Source organism: Grus americana, chromosome 1 (genome assembly GCF_028858705.1).
Source record: "Grus americana isolate bGruAme1 chromosome 1, bGruAme1.mat, whole genome shotgun sequence".
NCBI classification, from domain to species: Eukaryota; Metazoa; Chordata; class Aves; order Gruiformes; family Gruidae; genus Grus; species Grus americana.
Genome location: NC_072852.1, coordinates 40,260,508 through 40,278,422, shown reverse-complemented (window position 1 = coordinate 40,278,422; position 17,915 = coordinate 40,260,508). Strand labels below are relative to the sequence as shown.

Here is a 17,915-nt window from a genome sequence, read left to right as displayed (position 1 = left end):
AAACACATAGTTTTCCCTTCCCTACATCAGCAGAGAAGAAAAGATTTTCCTCCAGCATTCCCTCTTTCTTCCCTATTCCCTATTTCTTCCTTTAGTTGAAGCCACACTTTTCAATTCAGTATGTTCTCAATTTAATTGCATCTGCAACTGTCAAGGAGCTCCATTTACCAACAAGCTTAACATTAACAAATGGTAAATTTTAAGTATAAACAATACATTTTAAGGATACCCAGACAGCTCCAGTCACACAGTTAGACAGAAAGTAAAAGGAAGTGCTGTTCTCCTTGGGAGCCTGAAACACTCCTCTATAGCACTTTGTTAGAGTCAGGAGAGCAATACATGTTTCGGGAGAGTTTGGCCATACACCTCCCAGCCATCCACGTATAGGAAGGGTTTTCAGTGGCCGTGGAGAAAGTCTGGCCTATTATCTAGCTCTCTCCTCACAGTACATAAGCTTGAGGGACTGTGCTTCTCTCTGTATGGGAATTTAAGCCAGAAATTAGATATTCCTGTAAAGTGCCCACTACCAATCTGCACTGAGGGTCCAGTCCCACCACACCTCCTCACTCTCCTCCTTCACACAGCTTTCGCCAGGGCTTAAGGTGTTGGACCAAAGTGCTCAACCTCCCCAACCCAGACATCAGCACGTTTCATCCCGGCACTGCTAAGCCTGAAGAAGCCTTCCCAGCTTCTCATCAGCCAGCTCTGCTCATCTTCCATCATCTTCTCAGCCTGGCCACTACCTAGGACGCACACTGCTGCTTTCCACCAGGACATTATGCATCTCGTGGGCAGTGATTCTGCTACCTCTCCTGCTTACTCTGCCAGCACTGCCTGGCCCAGCAACTGTGTTCATTCTTCGGTGGAGGCTAAGGCTGGCCACACAGTACCCGTTAGGTAGATAAAAGCTTCAGTTAAGTCCCACAGAGGTGTCTATTAGACATGGAGACACATGTTAAATTAGGAATGACAGCTCTGAAATCCCACAATGTAATCTGCAATACACAAATAGCATTTCACACAGCGGGCCAGCTCCTGGTTAGCTGTAATATTCTGTCCATGGCTTGTAAAGAAGCTAGTGCTGGGATGAGTTACCAGAAAAATTTCCTCCTCTCATTTAGTCTGTTATCTCACTTTTGTAAACATCTGCGGGCTCTGATTTGTATTAAATTATCTTTTGGGATTATGTGCTCTCTTAGGCACTTCTCTCAGTAAACTATTTGCCTTAGAATGGTAAATGGACTATTTTAGCAAACCCAACAATTTACAATTCATGTTCACCTCGATAAACAATGTCAAATTATTGCATGAATAAAGGCACTTCGAGATACACAGTCGTCTTGACTGTATTGAACTGTCAAGAAGCACTTCTGGCAAAGGTTTGACCTACCACGCAAGTCAGCTTGATGTCTACCAGGAACAGCGAGGCAGACCTACAGAAGTTGGCAAAGCTGGAAAAGACTGAGGAGGGAATAGGGCCAGGATAGACAAATAGGTCAGAGCAGCAGCTTGCTCCCATCAAATGGCGTTAATCTTGAGCAGGATGAGATACATCAGAACAAAGAGAGGGCCGGTCCCCGCACGTGCTGCCTGACTTTCCACCTATTTCTAGGATGTGTTCACACTCTGCGCTGGAATTTGTAGAGCTGAGATATTGGTGCAGGGACTGACCAGCTGCAGGGACCTATCCCGCCACCCTTAAAATCCTCTGTCATAAATAACAGATCTCTTTACTCTGAGTGGAAGCTCATGTTTGAGGAATATACACGTTTTAGAAATAATGGAAATGTACCAGAGTGTTAAGTCTGCTGCAATAGTAGAGAAAACAAAAATACCCTGCTGCTGTTAAATGAGTGATAGGGCTTTATAGATGTTTGTTTGTCTTGGTTTATGACCAAACAAATGACGTTTTTTAGACAAATAAGTTAGCTCACGGTCACTCTGTTCTTTAAGAGTGATAGGGACAAAGGGGAAACAAGGCAAGATTGGCCTGAAATACACAATAACTGCATACGGCTCAGTCTTGTCTGCAAAAAGAGACAACTGGCAGCAGAGTCCCCGTTGCTCGAGGTTGATAGCCTGGATGCCAAATGTGTAAGACAACGTGGCTGCAGATAGAGACCTGTGAAAACATGCACCAGAAAGACAAGTATTTTGTACTGGAAGGCAAGATCAGTGTATCAGAGATACCTACCGGCAAACTGTCTTGCTTTAGTAAAACTTACTGAGTCTTACAACTGGCCGGTCTCCAGCTCCCCCAGCCCTGCCCTGCCTGGGAGGTGCCTGGTGCCTGGGGCTAAGGCTGCAGACATTTTTCGGCTTTAGGGGGAGATGAGCAGCCCCAACACCCCAACACATCCCATCTCTCCCCTCCAGGCCACAGAGTAACCTGGATTTTCAATTGCTGTTGCACCCTCTCCTCCCCCTCCTGTCTGGCCTCACCGCACAGAAACTGCTGTAAGAAAACATAAAACGAAACTGAAAGAGCGCTAAGTCCAGAGTAGATTTTCCTCGGTTAAGTTTTATTCACGTGTGCGGGGGCAGTGTCAGTTTTAGCGATCCAAACAAATACTCCCAACGTGTGTAATTTAGGTGACTCTTCTTTTGCCGAATCAGCGCAGCTACCTGTGGCTGTTTCACACCTCTGCCAGCGCTGAAGCTGCTGCCGCTGCTGCCCACGAGTGTCTGAGCAAGGGGCAGTAGGTGTTTAGTGCTGGTGTGTTGGTCTCGTAACTGGTCTGAGGTGGAGGGACGCTGTGGCATCCCTTTGCAGCTCCCTTTGCAAGGGTTGCAGTCTGGGTTTTGTAATGTGAATAGATGCTGCTCCCCGCTACCTGCACAGCCAAGGGGCAGAGGTATCAGGCGCTAAGAGCAGCATCTGACCTAAGACACTGACATTAAACGCCGAGACCCAAAAGAGGAAAAAAACATCAAGCGAGAATGAACCCAAGGGAAAAAGCAGGTTTGAGAGATGGCGTAAGGAGCAGGATATTGTGCGCAAGGAACAGTAGTGGAAAATAGTGGTCACACGGGCATCAGTCAAACTCCTCTTTATGTAAGCTGGTTGGAGCAAGCGCATATAAAGAGAATTTACATGGCACTAAGGAAATGAGATTGGACAGAACCCTAACCATGGAAAATAATGAGGAAAAGGAAAGCAGTAGGAGATGAGATGGAAACTACCACACAAGAAGAAAAAAGGATACCCAGACCAGACTGGGATTAGTTTCCTGCATTCGTAACTGCTATCTTGTCAGCCTGGCACTGTTCAGCATTTTTATCCTTCCTGCTCTTTTGCAAATCTGAGTGCTGAGTTGTTTTCACTTCATCCTGACAGCTGTGATGTCCATCAGTTATTGAGGAAAATTTGTTTCTCAGTTGTATATATAGAGATTGAACCAAGCTATATAATTTGGGACAAGGATCACCCCAAATCCCTTAAACCCTGGGGAGGGGGGTGACACACAACTGCATTTAGGTCCAGAGTTTCAGTTAAAGCCCTTCTTCACATATGTGTTGAAGATCCCTACATTAACATTCAGGTTGAGGCAGAATAAATGCTATTACGACTCAGTAGTAATCCTTCCTATGAACAGCTTTAGCAAATCCCACTCTGTCATTCCCACGGTCAAAAATGCAGTAAAATGCAGACATAAAGACATCTCCTAAAATCCAGAGCGGGCCAGCGCGAGTGGTGATGTCGAGAGACTGAAAGCCGCTCATGCAGAAGGTTTGGTCATCAATAGACTCCTGCAAGAGAAAGCACGTGTCCTTGCGGCCACCTGCTCCAGCCTCAGCTCAGGGAGCGGGGACAGGGGACAGGGGAGCCCACAGATACACACCTTTATGATGTATTGCTCTGCTGTCAGCTTGTACTCATGGTGTCCGATCGTGAAGCTTATGTGAGGCAAGCTGGACAGTCTTCTGCAGTCTACGAGAAACTGTATGCGATGCACTGATTGAGACGGGATCAGTTTGCCTTTTTTTAAGTAGTGCCCTTTGAATTCAAGATTTTTGCAGCAGGTAATAGTGAATTTACTACAGAGAAACAGCATCAGGCTGACTTACGGCCCAACACTGCCCTCCGGCTTCCCAGCTCCTGCACTGGGTCAAACCAGCCTAGCAGCCCAGACCACTGCACCAAAGCCCCTAGGGACCCAGGGCTGAAGAAAATCCTCACCAGCCCCAAAAGGGACAAGGTGAAAGGGGACTCTAATGCCACCCCCGTACAACTCAGAAGCAAAACTGAGTGTGTGAGCCCCGGCGAACCCGTATTAGCAAGGTCTGCTGAGTAAAAGTCCCCCAGTGCTCTGACTCGGACTGGGTGGAGGGAGCTGCCTCCAACCCACGCAGGGAGCACCCTACGGCTGCAGCTCACCCTGCTCCCTCCTGTAACATCACTGTTTTAGGAAAAAAAAAGCCAGTAAGGAATATGGCACTTTATACTTATACTGTGCCCTGAAGTGGGATCTAAAGAGCAGAAGAAAGACTAAACTTTGGCATGGCCGTTAATTTCCATAAATAATACATTCACTTACAGTAACACAGAAGATCATTTCCTGGCCTTACTAGTTATTTCATGAAACAACTGGCATGTTAAATGGCACTACAGAATGCTCCAAGCCCCAGAGGGATCTTTGCTGTAAACTGTAGTGTTTAAAGTCATTGTTTTAGAGGCTTCCTATAAGGAAGAATCTACAATTTTTGTTGTTGTTAAATCTGCTTTATGAAAACATAGCTCTAAATCTTGTGTATACTTATCAGGTGTCATACCATTAGAACAAAATAAACCGTGGGATATGCAGGACAAGGGTAAAAAAAGCCAGTATAATGCTTAGTAGGATACAAGAAGCAAGACATAATTCATTTACATAGCTACTACATCCAGAACAAATTAATCCTTGCTGGAAAGAGATAAAGGTTCTGGTAAAATCACTTATATTGGAATAAACTTGAGCCAATAGACTCAGTCTGTCTGTGGGTGCTACAAAAACAGTCATAGAAAGTCTTATTTTCAGGATGCTTTTTTGCAGAATCTGAGATGCTGTCTGAGTGCTTTTATATCAGAACTGGAGTACATAATATTCTGCAATGACTTGTTTCTTGTTTATATTACACTAATATAAGGCATTGGAAATATATATTTTATCTATATCCAGTAGTATGTACCATTATAAAACCAACCTGTTATTAAAGCACACTGTTTGACATGTATTTGAAAATTTGAATAAAAATTAAATTTAAGGTTTAATTGAGATATAGAATCAGAAGCCTCACAAGTTACACAGATGCAACTCCAGGTCCTGCTCATACAAAAGGAGGCAGATTAAAAGTCGACTTTTCTCTTTGATCATTGCCCAGTGCACTGGGTAACCATAACATTCTTAATTTTCTTCCAAGTGCAGTTTTGCGTCAGGAACAACACAATTAAAAGTTAACAGCAACCATATGTGGCAGCTTTACTTGGGGCACTGGAGCTGTAGCAACGTGGTAATTACCTGTGGGAGTCAGCCCAGGGCCAGCAATAAGGCACAGTAAAAATCATAGAATCACAGAATGGTTTGGGTTGGAAGGGACCTCAAATCCCATCCAGTTCCAGCCCCCCTGCCATGGGCAGGGACACCCTCCACTAGACCAGGCTGCCCAAAGCCTCATCCAACCTGGCCTTGAACACTTCCAGGGATGGGGCATCCAGAGCCTCTCTGGGCAACCTGTTCCAGTGTCTCACCACCCTCACAGTGAAGAAGCTGCTCTCTCCCTGGAGGCAGGTGGGTTTAGCCGTCTCAGGCTTGTTATCTCAGTGCTTTAGACATTACGAGGGTTCGGTCATGCCATCTGAAAATTGCCAGTGGGGAGATGCGAAGAGCAGCAGAGAGACATCTCAGCCTGACCCACAGGCAAGGTGGTGGGAATGCCTAACCTACCTTGAGCAACCTCGGAGGTGGAGGTGCTCCTCAGAGGGCAGGCAGGGATGGGGAGGAGCAATGGGGAACATCAACAAGGGGGACGCAGGAAAGAGCAGCAGGGAAGAGAGGAAAACCAGCGAGGAGACAGAGGAATAAGGTCCAGGAGGGAGGATAAGACAGTGAGGTCTGTCCTGCACCCTGTGGCTCATCTGCTAGGAGTCAGCGTTGTGAGCATCACAGCTGCGCATCCTTCCTGGGAGCCCTGGCATGACACTGCTTGCTCTGCTGCAAGCTGACAGTGAGAGGTCCTGTCAGTGGAGCCTTTGTGGGGCTGTAAGTACCCCCATTTGATGCTGACGGGGCTGGCTAACAGCACCGAACCCCTCCTGGCTCGAGCAAGCCGATGGCTATAGCCAGGGACTTTGAAAAGAAGTGCTCCTCTGATTTTCCATAAGAAAATTATCTCTGATGTAGAGTATGGATCAATTCCTCAAACTGACACCCCCATTATTTCCTTACACACTAGTACTGATGAGTACAGGAGAGGAGGTGGACATTTGGGAGGAGGGCTGGGACAGCAAGGCAGATGGGTCAAAACCAGCACGGCTCTGAGTTCAGTGCTCTCCTGGAAACAAGGCTTTCCCTGAGACCTTTCTGAACAACTCTTTTGGTTATTCTCCCACTCTATAAGCTCTTTGCACCAAATACCAGTTTCTCTTCCTCTCTGGTGGTTTTCTGGCCATATAGTTTTTACCTCTCCAGTATGCGACGGACTTGCCCCAATATACTCCTGTAATCGCCTGATTTGTGAAGAGGGACCGGTGATAAGAGAAGTGCCTGAGTCAACGATGGCTTCACAGCCGTGGGAGCAAAATGCCACCCGGCCCTGGATCTTTATGCTGTGAGTGAAAAACAAAGCGTCTTTAAGCAAGTGGTATATACACTGTGACATTATTGCTAGCAAAAGTAGCAGAGTACGGTCTGAAGTTAAAACTAGCTGCCAAGTTTTCCTGGTCTTAAAAGACAAGAACATCTTTAAAAGACAAGAAAGCAATAACAGGAAACTGCATGAGGATGACTTCTCATTTGTGAACCCACTTTTCTCTCTCAGGACTCCTACAGCCCTAATCATTTGCCTCCTGCCGATGAATTTGTCCTCATCCGCAGGTGTCTATTTCATACATACATACATACATACATACTTGTTCAGGTGGATTTGCCAGTAGCTTTTCTCGGTGACTGGGACCCAGTGGATTGAACCTTTGTAGAGGGAATGGTCTATCCCCCCCAGAATCAACTCACCACCGTTCTCAGTGTCATCTCCTCTGAAAGCAGAAGACAGGTTAACACAGACATGGGAGTGTGCCAGCACACACCGATGAGATTACACTTAAAAAGCAAAAGACAATGCACAGTCCTTTCTAAATTCAGATACAGACGGCTGAAAGGGATAATTTCTAAACTATAGCTACATATGTCCCAACTCAGAGCTTCCAAACAACTTCTGAGAAAACTTGGTGTAGGCTGACGAGGGCTAAGACAGGCATTGGGAGCAGGGTGAGCCAGTTGCTGCTCTCACCTCAGAATAAACACTAGATAAATTGGTGGAGTTACAGCTGGGTCCAGATAAGGTAACAACATTTCTTTTCTGAAAAGTGGCTACTTGGGTGCAGCACGGCTTTTCTCTTCATCTCCACTGGCCAGAAGGAAACCTCTGGCAACTCAGACATGGTGAGTCTGAGCCGGGAGCTTTTCTTTTGTTTATGACCAGCTCCAACAAGAATAACTGTCCGTCCAAAAACTCAAGGTCCTCCCCAGCACATTTTTCCTTTTCACTCCATATTTTTCAGTGTCAAATTGAAAAAAAAAGAAAGAAATGAGGAAAATTACTTTCTAAAATTGAAGACTTACACAGATGCATGTCTCAACAATTAAAATAGATTTGCTTCTTTTTTGACAGTGTCACTTTAAAGACTGACCTTTTCAGATAGAAAGAGAAGACTGGCTCCTCTACCAGCTGCTGGTTCATGATGCTGTCAAACACAGGCAGAGCATTGCCCACTGCTAAGGAGGGGTAGCCCAAGCCCAGCACGCCATCAAAGTGGGCAAGGGCAAAGGTTGTTCCTGGCTCAAACACCGACTCGCCAAAGTCCTGTCCCTTGATGGAGATGTTACTGATCTGTTCGGTACAAAAAAAAAAAATCCCAAGAACTGAAAGCAAAGACACCATCTATTACAAGAAATTAGCCACTTTTAATGCTTTAATTCTGTGCCTGTTTCTTCATAAACCCAGGATAAAACCCAAGGAGACAAGCAGAAATGCAAAATAAAATCTTAGGGATTTGTCTGGGCAGCCCAAAGCTGGAGCAGCACCCACACCTCTCAGCACACAGCTTGGTGGGACCTCACCCTGCCCTTGCTTAAACCAGACAAGGTCTTCCAGAGCAAGGCCAGTATCTGAACTTCCCTGAAAATCGTTGACCTGGAGGCTGACACCCTGTTTTAGGTGGAGGCTCACCTGCAGCGTGTCTTTGCCAGCAATGCCCAGAAGCTGTCCCGTGCCGTACTGCAAGGAGAAGGCTTCCCCTCCGTGCTCATATGAATCCGACAGAAAGGACTTAAATTTCTGGTGCACCCCTACACAAAACAAATGACACTTCTGCACTGAGGGGAGGTCCCGGCAATGTGCCCGCTCCCCCGTGCACAGCCAGCTGAGATGCAGGCGAGGCAGATTTTTGCTTGTCTTACGAGGAAGGCATCGATGGAGGTGCCCATTCCTCCACAAGCACACCAGTTTTTCTGTACCTCTGAGGTTATTTTGGGTTTTAAAGGCAAATCAAAACAAAAATGGGCATTTCCACCACTATTTGTAGCTCTCCCAGATTTATTTCCATGCTTTTTACATCAGGCACCTCGTGGTGCAGAGGGATGTTTGGCAGCTGCAGCTGGTGCCTGCCCTGGCTGTGGGGTGGCACAGAGGGGCAAAGATGGAGGAGCAAGCTGGGGAGAGGAAAGCAGCCCTTGGGGGTGCTCCAAATCCTTCCTCCCAAATCCCTGCTGTAGGCGACCTCCATGGGAAAGAAGAAATGGCCAAGGTACCTGAGATACAAAGAGCGTAAGGCAGGGTAAATTTTCTTACTGCACGCTTCACTGATGCAATAAGCGGAAGGGACCCAAAAATTGGAGGAGCCGGTGTCAAACACGACAGTGAACCTCTGCGGCGGCGTGCCAACGCTCACAACTCCGTAGTACTGCGCCTGGGGGAGGAACAACCCGGTCAGCCCCAGCCTGCCACCCGGTGAGCTATTCCTGAGGAAAAGGCAGACTTGGGAGCATCACGCAATGCTTGCTCAGGGGGTTCCGTGCAATTTCATCTAAACACAAATGCACGCCACAGGGACGCGTGCCTGGCTCCACGAGTGGCTGCAGGCAGCAGATTTCACTCCAGCTGAGTGCATAACAGTGCAGCATTTTTAAAGCAAATGCTCAGTTGGGTTCCCCATGAAGTCAACAAGCCCTCTTGCACCGACTTCAGTGGTGCAAGGTCAGCCCCAAGATGAAGCTCCCGCACAACCATGTGGGCTGTCAGGCAGCTCCCTGCTGATGTCAGTAAGAAATCTGTGATGCAAAGACAGCATGACCTGCCTCTGCCTGTGTCAGAGGGCTCTCACCAGCAGCACAATTGCTGTCACAGGTAGCTGGGCTTTTTCCTTTGTAATTAGCAGCTATTAGCAAGTTAAAAAATGAATTCTCTTGCAGAGACTGTAGCTGCTGTACTGAACAAAGTTCATCCAGTGGATAAAGAAACCACTGACCGTCCTTGGATACCAATTGAAGCTAGAGATAATCTGTGAACACGTGAATGCTGGAGTGAAGAGCTTATCCACATCCCGAATGCAAGTGTCCAAGTGCCCCTATCTGGAAGAGCACTTCAGCATTAAGAGACCTATTTTTAGGAAGAGGCATTTCTGGAATTCAAACGCAGATAGAAAAGCAATACCCAGTGCCAAGCCTTTTGTAGCAATACAAATATTTGAATAAGTATCTTCAAGTGCATACTTGTTAATTAATACACTGAATATAGTTTCTGACCCTGGAGTTTATGGTCTGAATGAGATAATTATGAAAAGGCAAGCAAGTACACCATTTAACAGAATATCCAGCTATACAGCAGGATTTTATTCCTTACTGTATTAAACAAACCTTTATTGATTAATCTGTAAATTGAGACATGTTGATCCAAAAAAACCCAAACCCAAAAACCTCACAAACACACCACACTGAAACCTCCACAAAACTGTTCCTGGTGCTAGCTGGATATGCTTGCTATGTGGGGTTTGTTTTCTTATTTTGACATTTATCCCTCTTTGTTAAGCTTTAGAGCACGCGGAAATGTTTCAGTCTCCTTTGTTCTTCTTCATACACATCTCTAGCTCATCTTGACATATTCCTTTATGGCCCTCAAGTGTCAGGAAGTTCTTGCTGAATTAATTTGGCTTTCCCTTCCCTGTTCAGATGTAATCTCCACAAAATTTCTGCAACTTAGCTTTCCTTTAGATAAGCCTAACAGAAGAACCGAATAAAATAGAAAATGGAGACCAACCAAATGGGCAAAAAGCTAAACCCAGGAAAGAGTTTACAAAATGGTTGACCTGCTGACTTGCCTGTCTGAGATCCAATGAAACTCATATTTTTCCTGTTTCAGTTTAGACGGTAAATTCAGCCAGGTTAGTGTGAGACCCAGGTCGGTCTTAGATATGTAACAGACATTAAGCTCAGGAGATAAAAGAAGAAAAATAAAAATTCTAAAACTTGGGTCTTTTTTATCACTGATTTATGACTCCACATGATCAAATAAATGAGATTTGGGGGATTTTTTATTACATGCAAACATCCAGGTTTCTGATAATTAGAATATAGCTAACTGAAGTAATCAGATTCTGCTACTAAAAACCCAATCCTGAACCAAGATTGATACAGGCAAACCTCCCACATTTGTTGGAAATCCAACCAAGTCCAATACACACCTATACAAAAATAAAACTTGTCACAGGACTACCACTGCTAGATTACATCAGCTTTCTACCCAAGTCCCATGCTAACCTAGATCTACACTTTATTTTGCAGACTGGTAAACTAATTTTTGATGATCTAGTATTTATAGCATAGAGCAACGAGACACCTCAAGCCCTATAATTTCATTGTGAGACTAGGTTTCAAATGTGCTGGGAAAAAAATCTGCCTTCAGGAGAACGAGTCCTTATGATTGCATTACCAAAACTGTACTTACATTCATGTAATCATACAGCCTTTCTGAAGCGGTTCCTACCGATAAAGCAATATCTGCGGGGAAGCAATGCAGGTACCTCCGGGCAAAAATGTCGGGGTGGTGATTCCTCCAAAATTCCTCAAATTCTCCCTTTTCCTTCAGCTGTTTCTTGATTGATTTGAATCGAACGAGGGGAATTCTATGCAAATAAAATAAACACACAAACATTAACTGTTTATTCTTTCTAGACTTCTCATATACTCTTTTTTTTTTTTAATTTGTTTCTTTTTTGAGACCTGGGGTAGCACAAGCACAGGTCACCCCAGGAAGCCAGCTGAGACAAGCACCAGTGATGCCAGATGTGTTTTCTTACCGTTCCACGGCCACGGTGAACGGGATGTAAACCACAACCAACAGTATCACCTTCATGGCTCCAGGTGATTCGGGGTCTAATGACTTTACTCAGAAGTTCCTTTTTTATACCCCGTTGTCAGCAGAGGGCTGTTCGTTCGCCAGGTCAATCAATCACAGGAGGTCAGTGCTTTGGCAGAAAACCAATTAATTTGCTCTCAGAGTAACCACTGGATTGTGCAAATAGTGGTGTCCAGTGAAGCTACTAGGGCACAGATAACCAGGGCACAGCCTAGACCAAATAGACATTTTACTAACAATCCTTAATGTCTTTTACATAAATATAATAAACAGAGTGAGCTTGGCTGCCATTAGCATGGGAAAGAGGAGGTGATCCAAGGACTTGCCTGGTTCCCTCTGAGCAAACTTCTTTTCAAGCTCACTTTAGTGACAAGTGGCCCAGAAGTGTCTAAAGCAGAGAAAGAGGATATAATATATAACCGTTCTCCTTTTACATGGAGACATTTCAGCAGGGCTGAGCAGACGGACATTTGATAGGTTTGTGACAAGTGATCCCCTAACCACTGAAGATTAATTCCCTATTTATGGGAGAGCTCTGGTCCAAACATAAATGTGATTGCCACCCCAAAAAAATAGGGTCTTAAAAGTCAAAAAGATGACAGCCTGTGACATAGAGTAATAAATAGCTAGTGGTTTTGTACACATTTCAGCAAGACATTTGGAAGCACTCGCGGGGATTTATTTTCCCGTGAGTTTCCTGAGGTTAGCAGTTCCCACCCCTGCCTGACACTTGGGTTCAAGTCAAGCTGGCAGAAAAATAATGGTGTCAAAAAGAGACTCTGATCTGACAGAGAGCAGCCCCAAATCCATTAGCTGCCTGGGAGGAAGCTCAGAACTGAGTCTGCAATTTACTTCTGAGACTTTTTGAAGCTTTCCCCGTGCTGAGCAATTACATAGTGCAGCCCAACATACATTAAGGCTAAATTTGAATAATCAGCCATTTTTGTTCAAAAGACCCAACTAGGATGCAGGGAAAAGAGCAATAATGATTATTCCCCTGCAATATATCGCTTATTTGAAATAGACTGCTCACCACGTGAAGGTGAACTGGAACTCAGTAACCCCTCCAAAAGAGAGCAGACATGCGCAGCAAAGAATGAATGTCAAGAACATGGAGGAGGAGTCATCATTCACTCTAGCAACAATGCCCTAGTCAAGAAAAAACAACAGAAAAAAACAACAGAAAAAAACCCAAACACACAGCATCTGTAAGTGAAGAAGGGGTCTAAACATCTGTCACAGCCTTTAAATAAATGTAAAGCAAATCATTATGAGCACATACTAAAGACATTCTTAAAAACTATTCCTTTAAGCCTCTTTCCTTGCTATGTCAGGCTGATTGAGTAGGGGCATGAGAGGCTTAAAATAATTATTTTAGAGCTCTCTTCATTACTCACCTGGATTTTGAAATAAATGGTTTGTTTTTTCAAACTTACCGCCAAAATTGTGAGGGCTACACTAACTGCTCTCAGCAAAGGCTGAGCCTGGTGTCAGCACACAGCTGTCTGCAGAGCTTTGGATCTGAAAAAGCACCAATATGTCTGGGTTTATTTATTTAAAAAAAATAATCTCAAAAAAATTCTCAAAAAATTGCAGGAATAACAACACGCAGCTTTTATATTGATTTCCATTCGATTGTGTTTTGGGTTGGTTTTTTTTTTTAAATTCTCTAGCTCTGAGCAGTGTTCCCCATTTCTTCTGGACTCAGAGGTTTTACACATGTTCTCAGCAAGCAACCACATTTTCTGTCCCGCAGCCGTCCCAGCCACAGAGCTGCAGGAGCTGGGCACAGGAAATGAGAAGAGTGAGCAATAGCTGTGGTCCTTTGTGAACTTTGAGAAGGCAAAGGCATTTCTCAAGGAGCCTACACGCGCCACCTGACGCGCAGCAGAGCAGATGTCGTGACCTCTGGTAGGGCAGTGTCGCTTTGACGAGAGCAAGACGATGTCTGTGCTGAAGCACCTTTATCGCTTGAACTTTTCCTCAAATGCCACAAATGCTTCTGGGAAGTCATTAATGCTCATGTTGGAAGGCATCGGGATAACTCTGAAGACGTGAAGTGGCTTTCAAAACACCGCCCTGGGTCTACTGAGGGGACTGCTTTTGCCTTAGAGCCTCCACTGAGTCGCTAATTCTCAGAAGGATCAACACTGTTCATTTTACTGCAAATGTAGCCCTTTATTATCCCACCATGTGAAGGTTTTTTTTTTCCCAAATACTCTGATCTCACAGTGTGTTCCAAGCAGACATTCATTTAGCCAACGGAGGTACAACATGCAGCAACAAAAGGTCATTGTGACTTTTTTTGATAAGCTGGAATAATGATTAAGCTACAATGCAGAGGATCCCTAAGAAATAGTTCTCTGCAGCTTAAAAGTTTCATTAAGTAGAAATAATTCAAGTAGAAAAAATATATACGTATCTGTGTCCATAGACATAAGGTATATTGCAAAGTTATTTCTCTCCATATGGATTATTAAGAAAAATATGCCTGAACTATATTATTAATATACTCTTACCTAGGCTTTATGTTGTTCTGATCAGCAGGATATCTGAAAAGATTTGTTTAAGGGAGATATCTTTGCCACGGATGTAAATTCATTATTATTTTTGGCAAATGCATTTGTTTTTCCCCACCTGTAGCCTACAGTGCCTTAATGGGGTGGGGAGCCCTTTAGAAGTCTAAAGAAATGGAAACAAATATAAAAACCTGCTGAGGGCCATGGGAATATTTTCTTAAAAGTCAGATCACATTCCAGGGTAACTGCTTGGAAAAGGATGCCCTGCGAAATCCAGGAATGCCATGTTCCCCACAGTGGTCCTCTGACAGGACACGTAGTGTTAAACCAGTAAAGAAGTGGCTACTCTGAGATGCTCATTCAACACAAACCATCTCTTGCTGCTGGGATGCTACGCTCAGCACATCCCACCTTCCATCATGAGAGAGTATTTTCAGCGCCTCTCTTCCACAGCATGGCCACAGATGACTGAGACGTATCTTCATTCTCCAGGCTTGATACTCTGCCCAGCTTCTCCATCCAAAACCTACTTTATGGCACTCAGGTCACAGCACTCGCTGTTCTCTGCCCTGCTGCAATACTGGTCCCTAGATGCCCTCTCTGTTCTCCTCCCCCAGGAAACCCTCCATGCATCCTTTATACCATCACTGCTGCGTGGCACAGCCACCCATCTTGCAAGGAAAAGACCAGTAAACATCCTATAGCCTATACTCAGTTGATAGCTAAGAGCTGCTTTACGTTTGAAGGCAAGTGACAGTAGAGAGCTCTCTGTTACCAGATTTGACCGGAAATCCAGAGGCCACCTTAAATGTTTGATATCGCCTTTTTCTCAATCTTCTGTTTGCTCTGCCTTTTGTTTTTCTAAGAATACGTGGCTCCCACCAATCACGTATTTTGGTTGTTTAGCACCTAATGGCCAGAACCTGACTGCAGATTGTTTGAAGAAAGTATCCTCCCTCAATTAAGTAAGTAAGTGTGGAAAAAGACAGCAATGAGCTGCAGATATCAAAGTAGACAGCTGGAAAGGCTATTTCACCTTAAAACACTCTGCCAGCTTTCAAACCCAAAGATCATGGTAGAACCATGGCCAACACACAGGTGGGACAACCCCCAAGAAAGCTTAAAACAGCAGGAGCTCAAGAAGCCAATGTATGCAGAGGTGCCTACTCAAGGGAAGGTTCCTCCTGGAAATCAGAGGTGCTCCTGACCTGAATAGCAATGGGTCTTGCTGAGAGAAGGAGGGGAAGAGTTTACACAGTCACGTCTAAACTTTTAACATATTTATCTCATTCGTAACAAGTGAGAATCTTGATGGCATTAAATCCATGGAAGCTTCTTGCCATGTTTTGGTACGGCCATGGGAACTGCAGTAGCATGGTCAGAAGGCAGACGGAGAGCAGCCTTGGCAGGTTGTGATAGTGAGCGTATTAAACGTGGATTCAGACAAGAAGCAAAACATAATGTAATGAAAAAGGCCCTACACAGTCAAGAGTGCCAGAAGCTATAATAAACACCGTTAAATTAGCAACATAAATAGTAGAACAGCTCAAGATAGCAGTTTGCCAAGTATTTGTGTTAAAGGTTTAAGATAAGTACTGGGTGGCAAGTTACACTCTGAAATTATGTACTTGGCACCTTGAAAAGTAAATCCCTAAAAGTGCCACTCGTCTGGGAAGTCAGTCAAGTCTTGACACGTATTTTAAACAACAATTCAATTACATCCGACATTTTGCTGAAAGTTTCATGAAAGCTAAACATTAAAAATTTGGTCTTCTCTGGTGTTTACTTTCCTGAGCCAATCCCCACAGCCAGCACTGGCTGCACAGCCAGAGCAAGAGGTGAGGGGCTGAGGCATCCGGGTGATGGTTTGGGGCAAAATCGGAGAACATTTGCAGTATGCAGGAAGAGGCCAGAAGGAATGTTTTCGGAGGGGGTGGGGGGTGTGGGTGGAAGAAGGAGACCTGTGCTATAAGTCGTCCTGTCTGTAATCCCCGTCACCAAACACTCATTCGGTTATCAGAAACATTTCAGAGCCCTTGAGATTAATGACTGGTGCTGTGTAAACAGAGCCTTATATTGGGAAGACGGAGTTACCAGCAGGTCAGTGCACAGCAGGAGAAGACCAAGGCGAGCCCCTGTCCCTTGCAGTCCCAGCGATCCCCAAAGAAAGAGAATCCTGGGATGGGTAACAGTCTGAAAGCCATAGTTGCTTTTGTGCCCTCCAACAAGTGCCAGAAGTACCTCCTGGAAGACCTAGAAGAGATGCCAGTGGATAAAATGGTGGATCTGAGCGGCAGGCAGCTGAGGCGGCTGCCTCTGCACATTTGCTCTTTTAGAGAACTGGTCAAGCTGTACCTGAGCGACAACAACCTGAACCATCTGCCCCCTGAGCTGGAGCAGTTGCAAAACCTGCAGATCTTGGCGCTGGACTTCAACAACTTCAAAGCGCTGCCCCTGGTTGTCTGCACGCTGAAGCAGCTGTGCATCCTCTACCTGGGCAACAACAAGCTCTGCAGCCTGCCCCTTGAGCTCCGGCTCCTGCAGAACCTCAAGACCCTCTGGATCGAGTCCAACTGCCTGCAGTGCCTGCCCGAGGTGGTGTGCGAGCTCAGCCTGCTCAAGACCCTGCACGCCGGCTCCAACGCGCTGCGCACGCTCCCTGCCCAGCTGCGGTGCCTGCAGGAGCTGCGCACCATCTGGCTGTCGGGCAACCTGCTGTCCGAGTTTCCCCCTGTGCTCCTGGATATGCCTTTTCTAGAGGTGATCGACGTGGATCGCAACTCCATCCGGTTCTTCCCTAGCCTGGCTCACCTCCCTGGCCTGAAGCTGGTGATCTATGACCACAACCCCTGCAGGAATGCACCCAAAGTGGCCAAAGGAGTGCGCAGGGTGGGGAGATGGTCAGAGGAGACCCCTGAACCCCGCAAGCGGTCCGGGGCAGTGATAGAAATCACGCTTGATGAGAAACCATCACCACCTCCTGCCACCAAGCCCGAGCCAGAAGCCGAGCCCTGCTGATGCTCAGCTGCCCACTCTGTCTCCAGGGAGCACCGTGCCACCTGGCTAGTCTTCAGGAGTAGGTGCACCGGCTCAGGGCTAGGTGACAGCAAAACTCTCTTGTACAGACACCCCCTTTCGCACAGCACCCAGCACTCTCGCTAGAGCAAAGACTTCCTCCCTTTCCCTCTCCTCCCATGTGGGGACCACTTAGCGTCTGCAGTAGAGATGAAGACACTGTTTAGATGTTTTCCATGGGTGGGCTGTACGTACAGAGCATGTACGGACTCGCAGCTCTTCACCCATAGGGCTCGCTCTTCTCACCTCCACCTTGCTGAGGCATCCAAGCCTCAACTCTCCGGTGGGAGTCACAGCTCTGAAGTAACCCACGGCATTCGTCTCGAATTATCTGAAATGCAGCAGCAATTGCAGCTTGAAGGTTTCCCTGCCTGCCGCATGGGAAGCGGTAGTGGAGCAGCTGACCCAAACTGGCCAGAGGGATATTTCATATCATATGATGTCATGCTCAGTATATAACTGGGGGTTGGTCGGGAGGCAGTGTGGCTCAGGAAGCAGCTGAGCATCAGCTCCGGGTGGTGAGCAATTGTGCTGTGCATCACTTGTTTTGTATATTCTTTTATCATGGTCATTATTCTCTCCCTTTTCTGTCCTATTAAACTGTCTTTATCTCAATCCATGCATTTTACATTTTTTTTTCTTTTCAATTCTCTTCCCCATCCCACTGAGCAGGGGGTGAGTGAACGACTGTGTGGTTGGTGTAGCTGCCAGCCA

The 17,915-nt window shown here is 45.8% G+C and overlaps 2 protein-coding genes across 2 annotated transcripts; one reads left to right on the top strand and one right to left on the bottom strand.

The window, feature by feature from the left end:
* Positions 1 to 1,935: 1,935 nt before the first annotated feature.
* On the bottom strand, positions 1,936 to 11,611 carry LOC129211953 (cathepsin E-like). The gene is made up of 9 exons (XM_054839781.1): positions 11,549 to 11,611; positions 11,197 to 11,374; positions 9,046 to 9,163; positions 8,425 to 8,543; positions 7,886 to 8,085; positions 7,109 to 7,231; positions 6,661 to 6,805; positions 3,843 to 3,941; positions 1,936 to 3,750 (listed from the first exon to the last, which is right to left on the bottom strand). The coding sequence occupies exons 1-9, from the start codon at positions 11,602 to 11,604 to the stop codon at positions 3,571 to 3,573; spliced, it is 1,218 nt and encodes a 405-aa protein (XP_054695756.1). The 5' UTR covers positions 11,605 to 11,611; the 3' UTR covers positions 1,936 to 3,570.
* A 4,621-nt stretch (positions 11,612 to 16,232) lies between these two features.
* LRRC10 (leucine rich repeat containing 10) lies at positions 16,233 to 17,816 on the top strand. The gene has a single exon (XM_054846220.1). The coding sequence runs from the start codon at positions 16,308 to 16,310 to the stop codon at positions 17,142 to 17,144; it is 837 nt and encodes a 278-aa protein (XP_054702195.1). The 5' UTR covers positions 16,233 to 16,307; the 3' UTR covers positions 17,145 to 17,816.
* Positions 17,817 to 17,915: the final 99 nt, after the last annotated feature.

Excerpts from the sequence above, each read along its gene's own strand:
- LOC129211953 (XM_054839781.1), bottom strand. The coding sequence starts at position 11,604 with ATGAAGGTGATACTGTTGGTTGTGGTTTACATCCCGTTCACCGTGGCC. Across the intron at positions 8,086-8,424 it reads CTGGCAAAGACACGCTGCAG|ATCAGTAACATCTCCATCAA; the intron begins GTGAGCCTCCAC and ends TGTACCGAACAG. Across the intron at positions 3,751-3,842 it reads CAGAGCAATACATCATAAAG|GAGTCTATTGATGACCAAAC; the intron begins GTGTGTATCTGT and ends TTTCTCTTGCAG.
- LRRC10 (XM_054846220.1), top strand. The coding sequence starts at position 16,308 with ATGGGTAACAGTCTGAAAGCCATAGTTGCTTTTGTGCCCTCCAACAAG.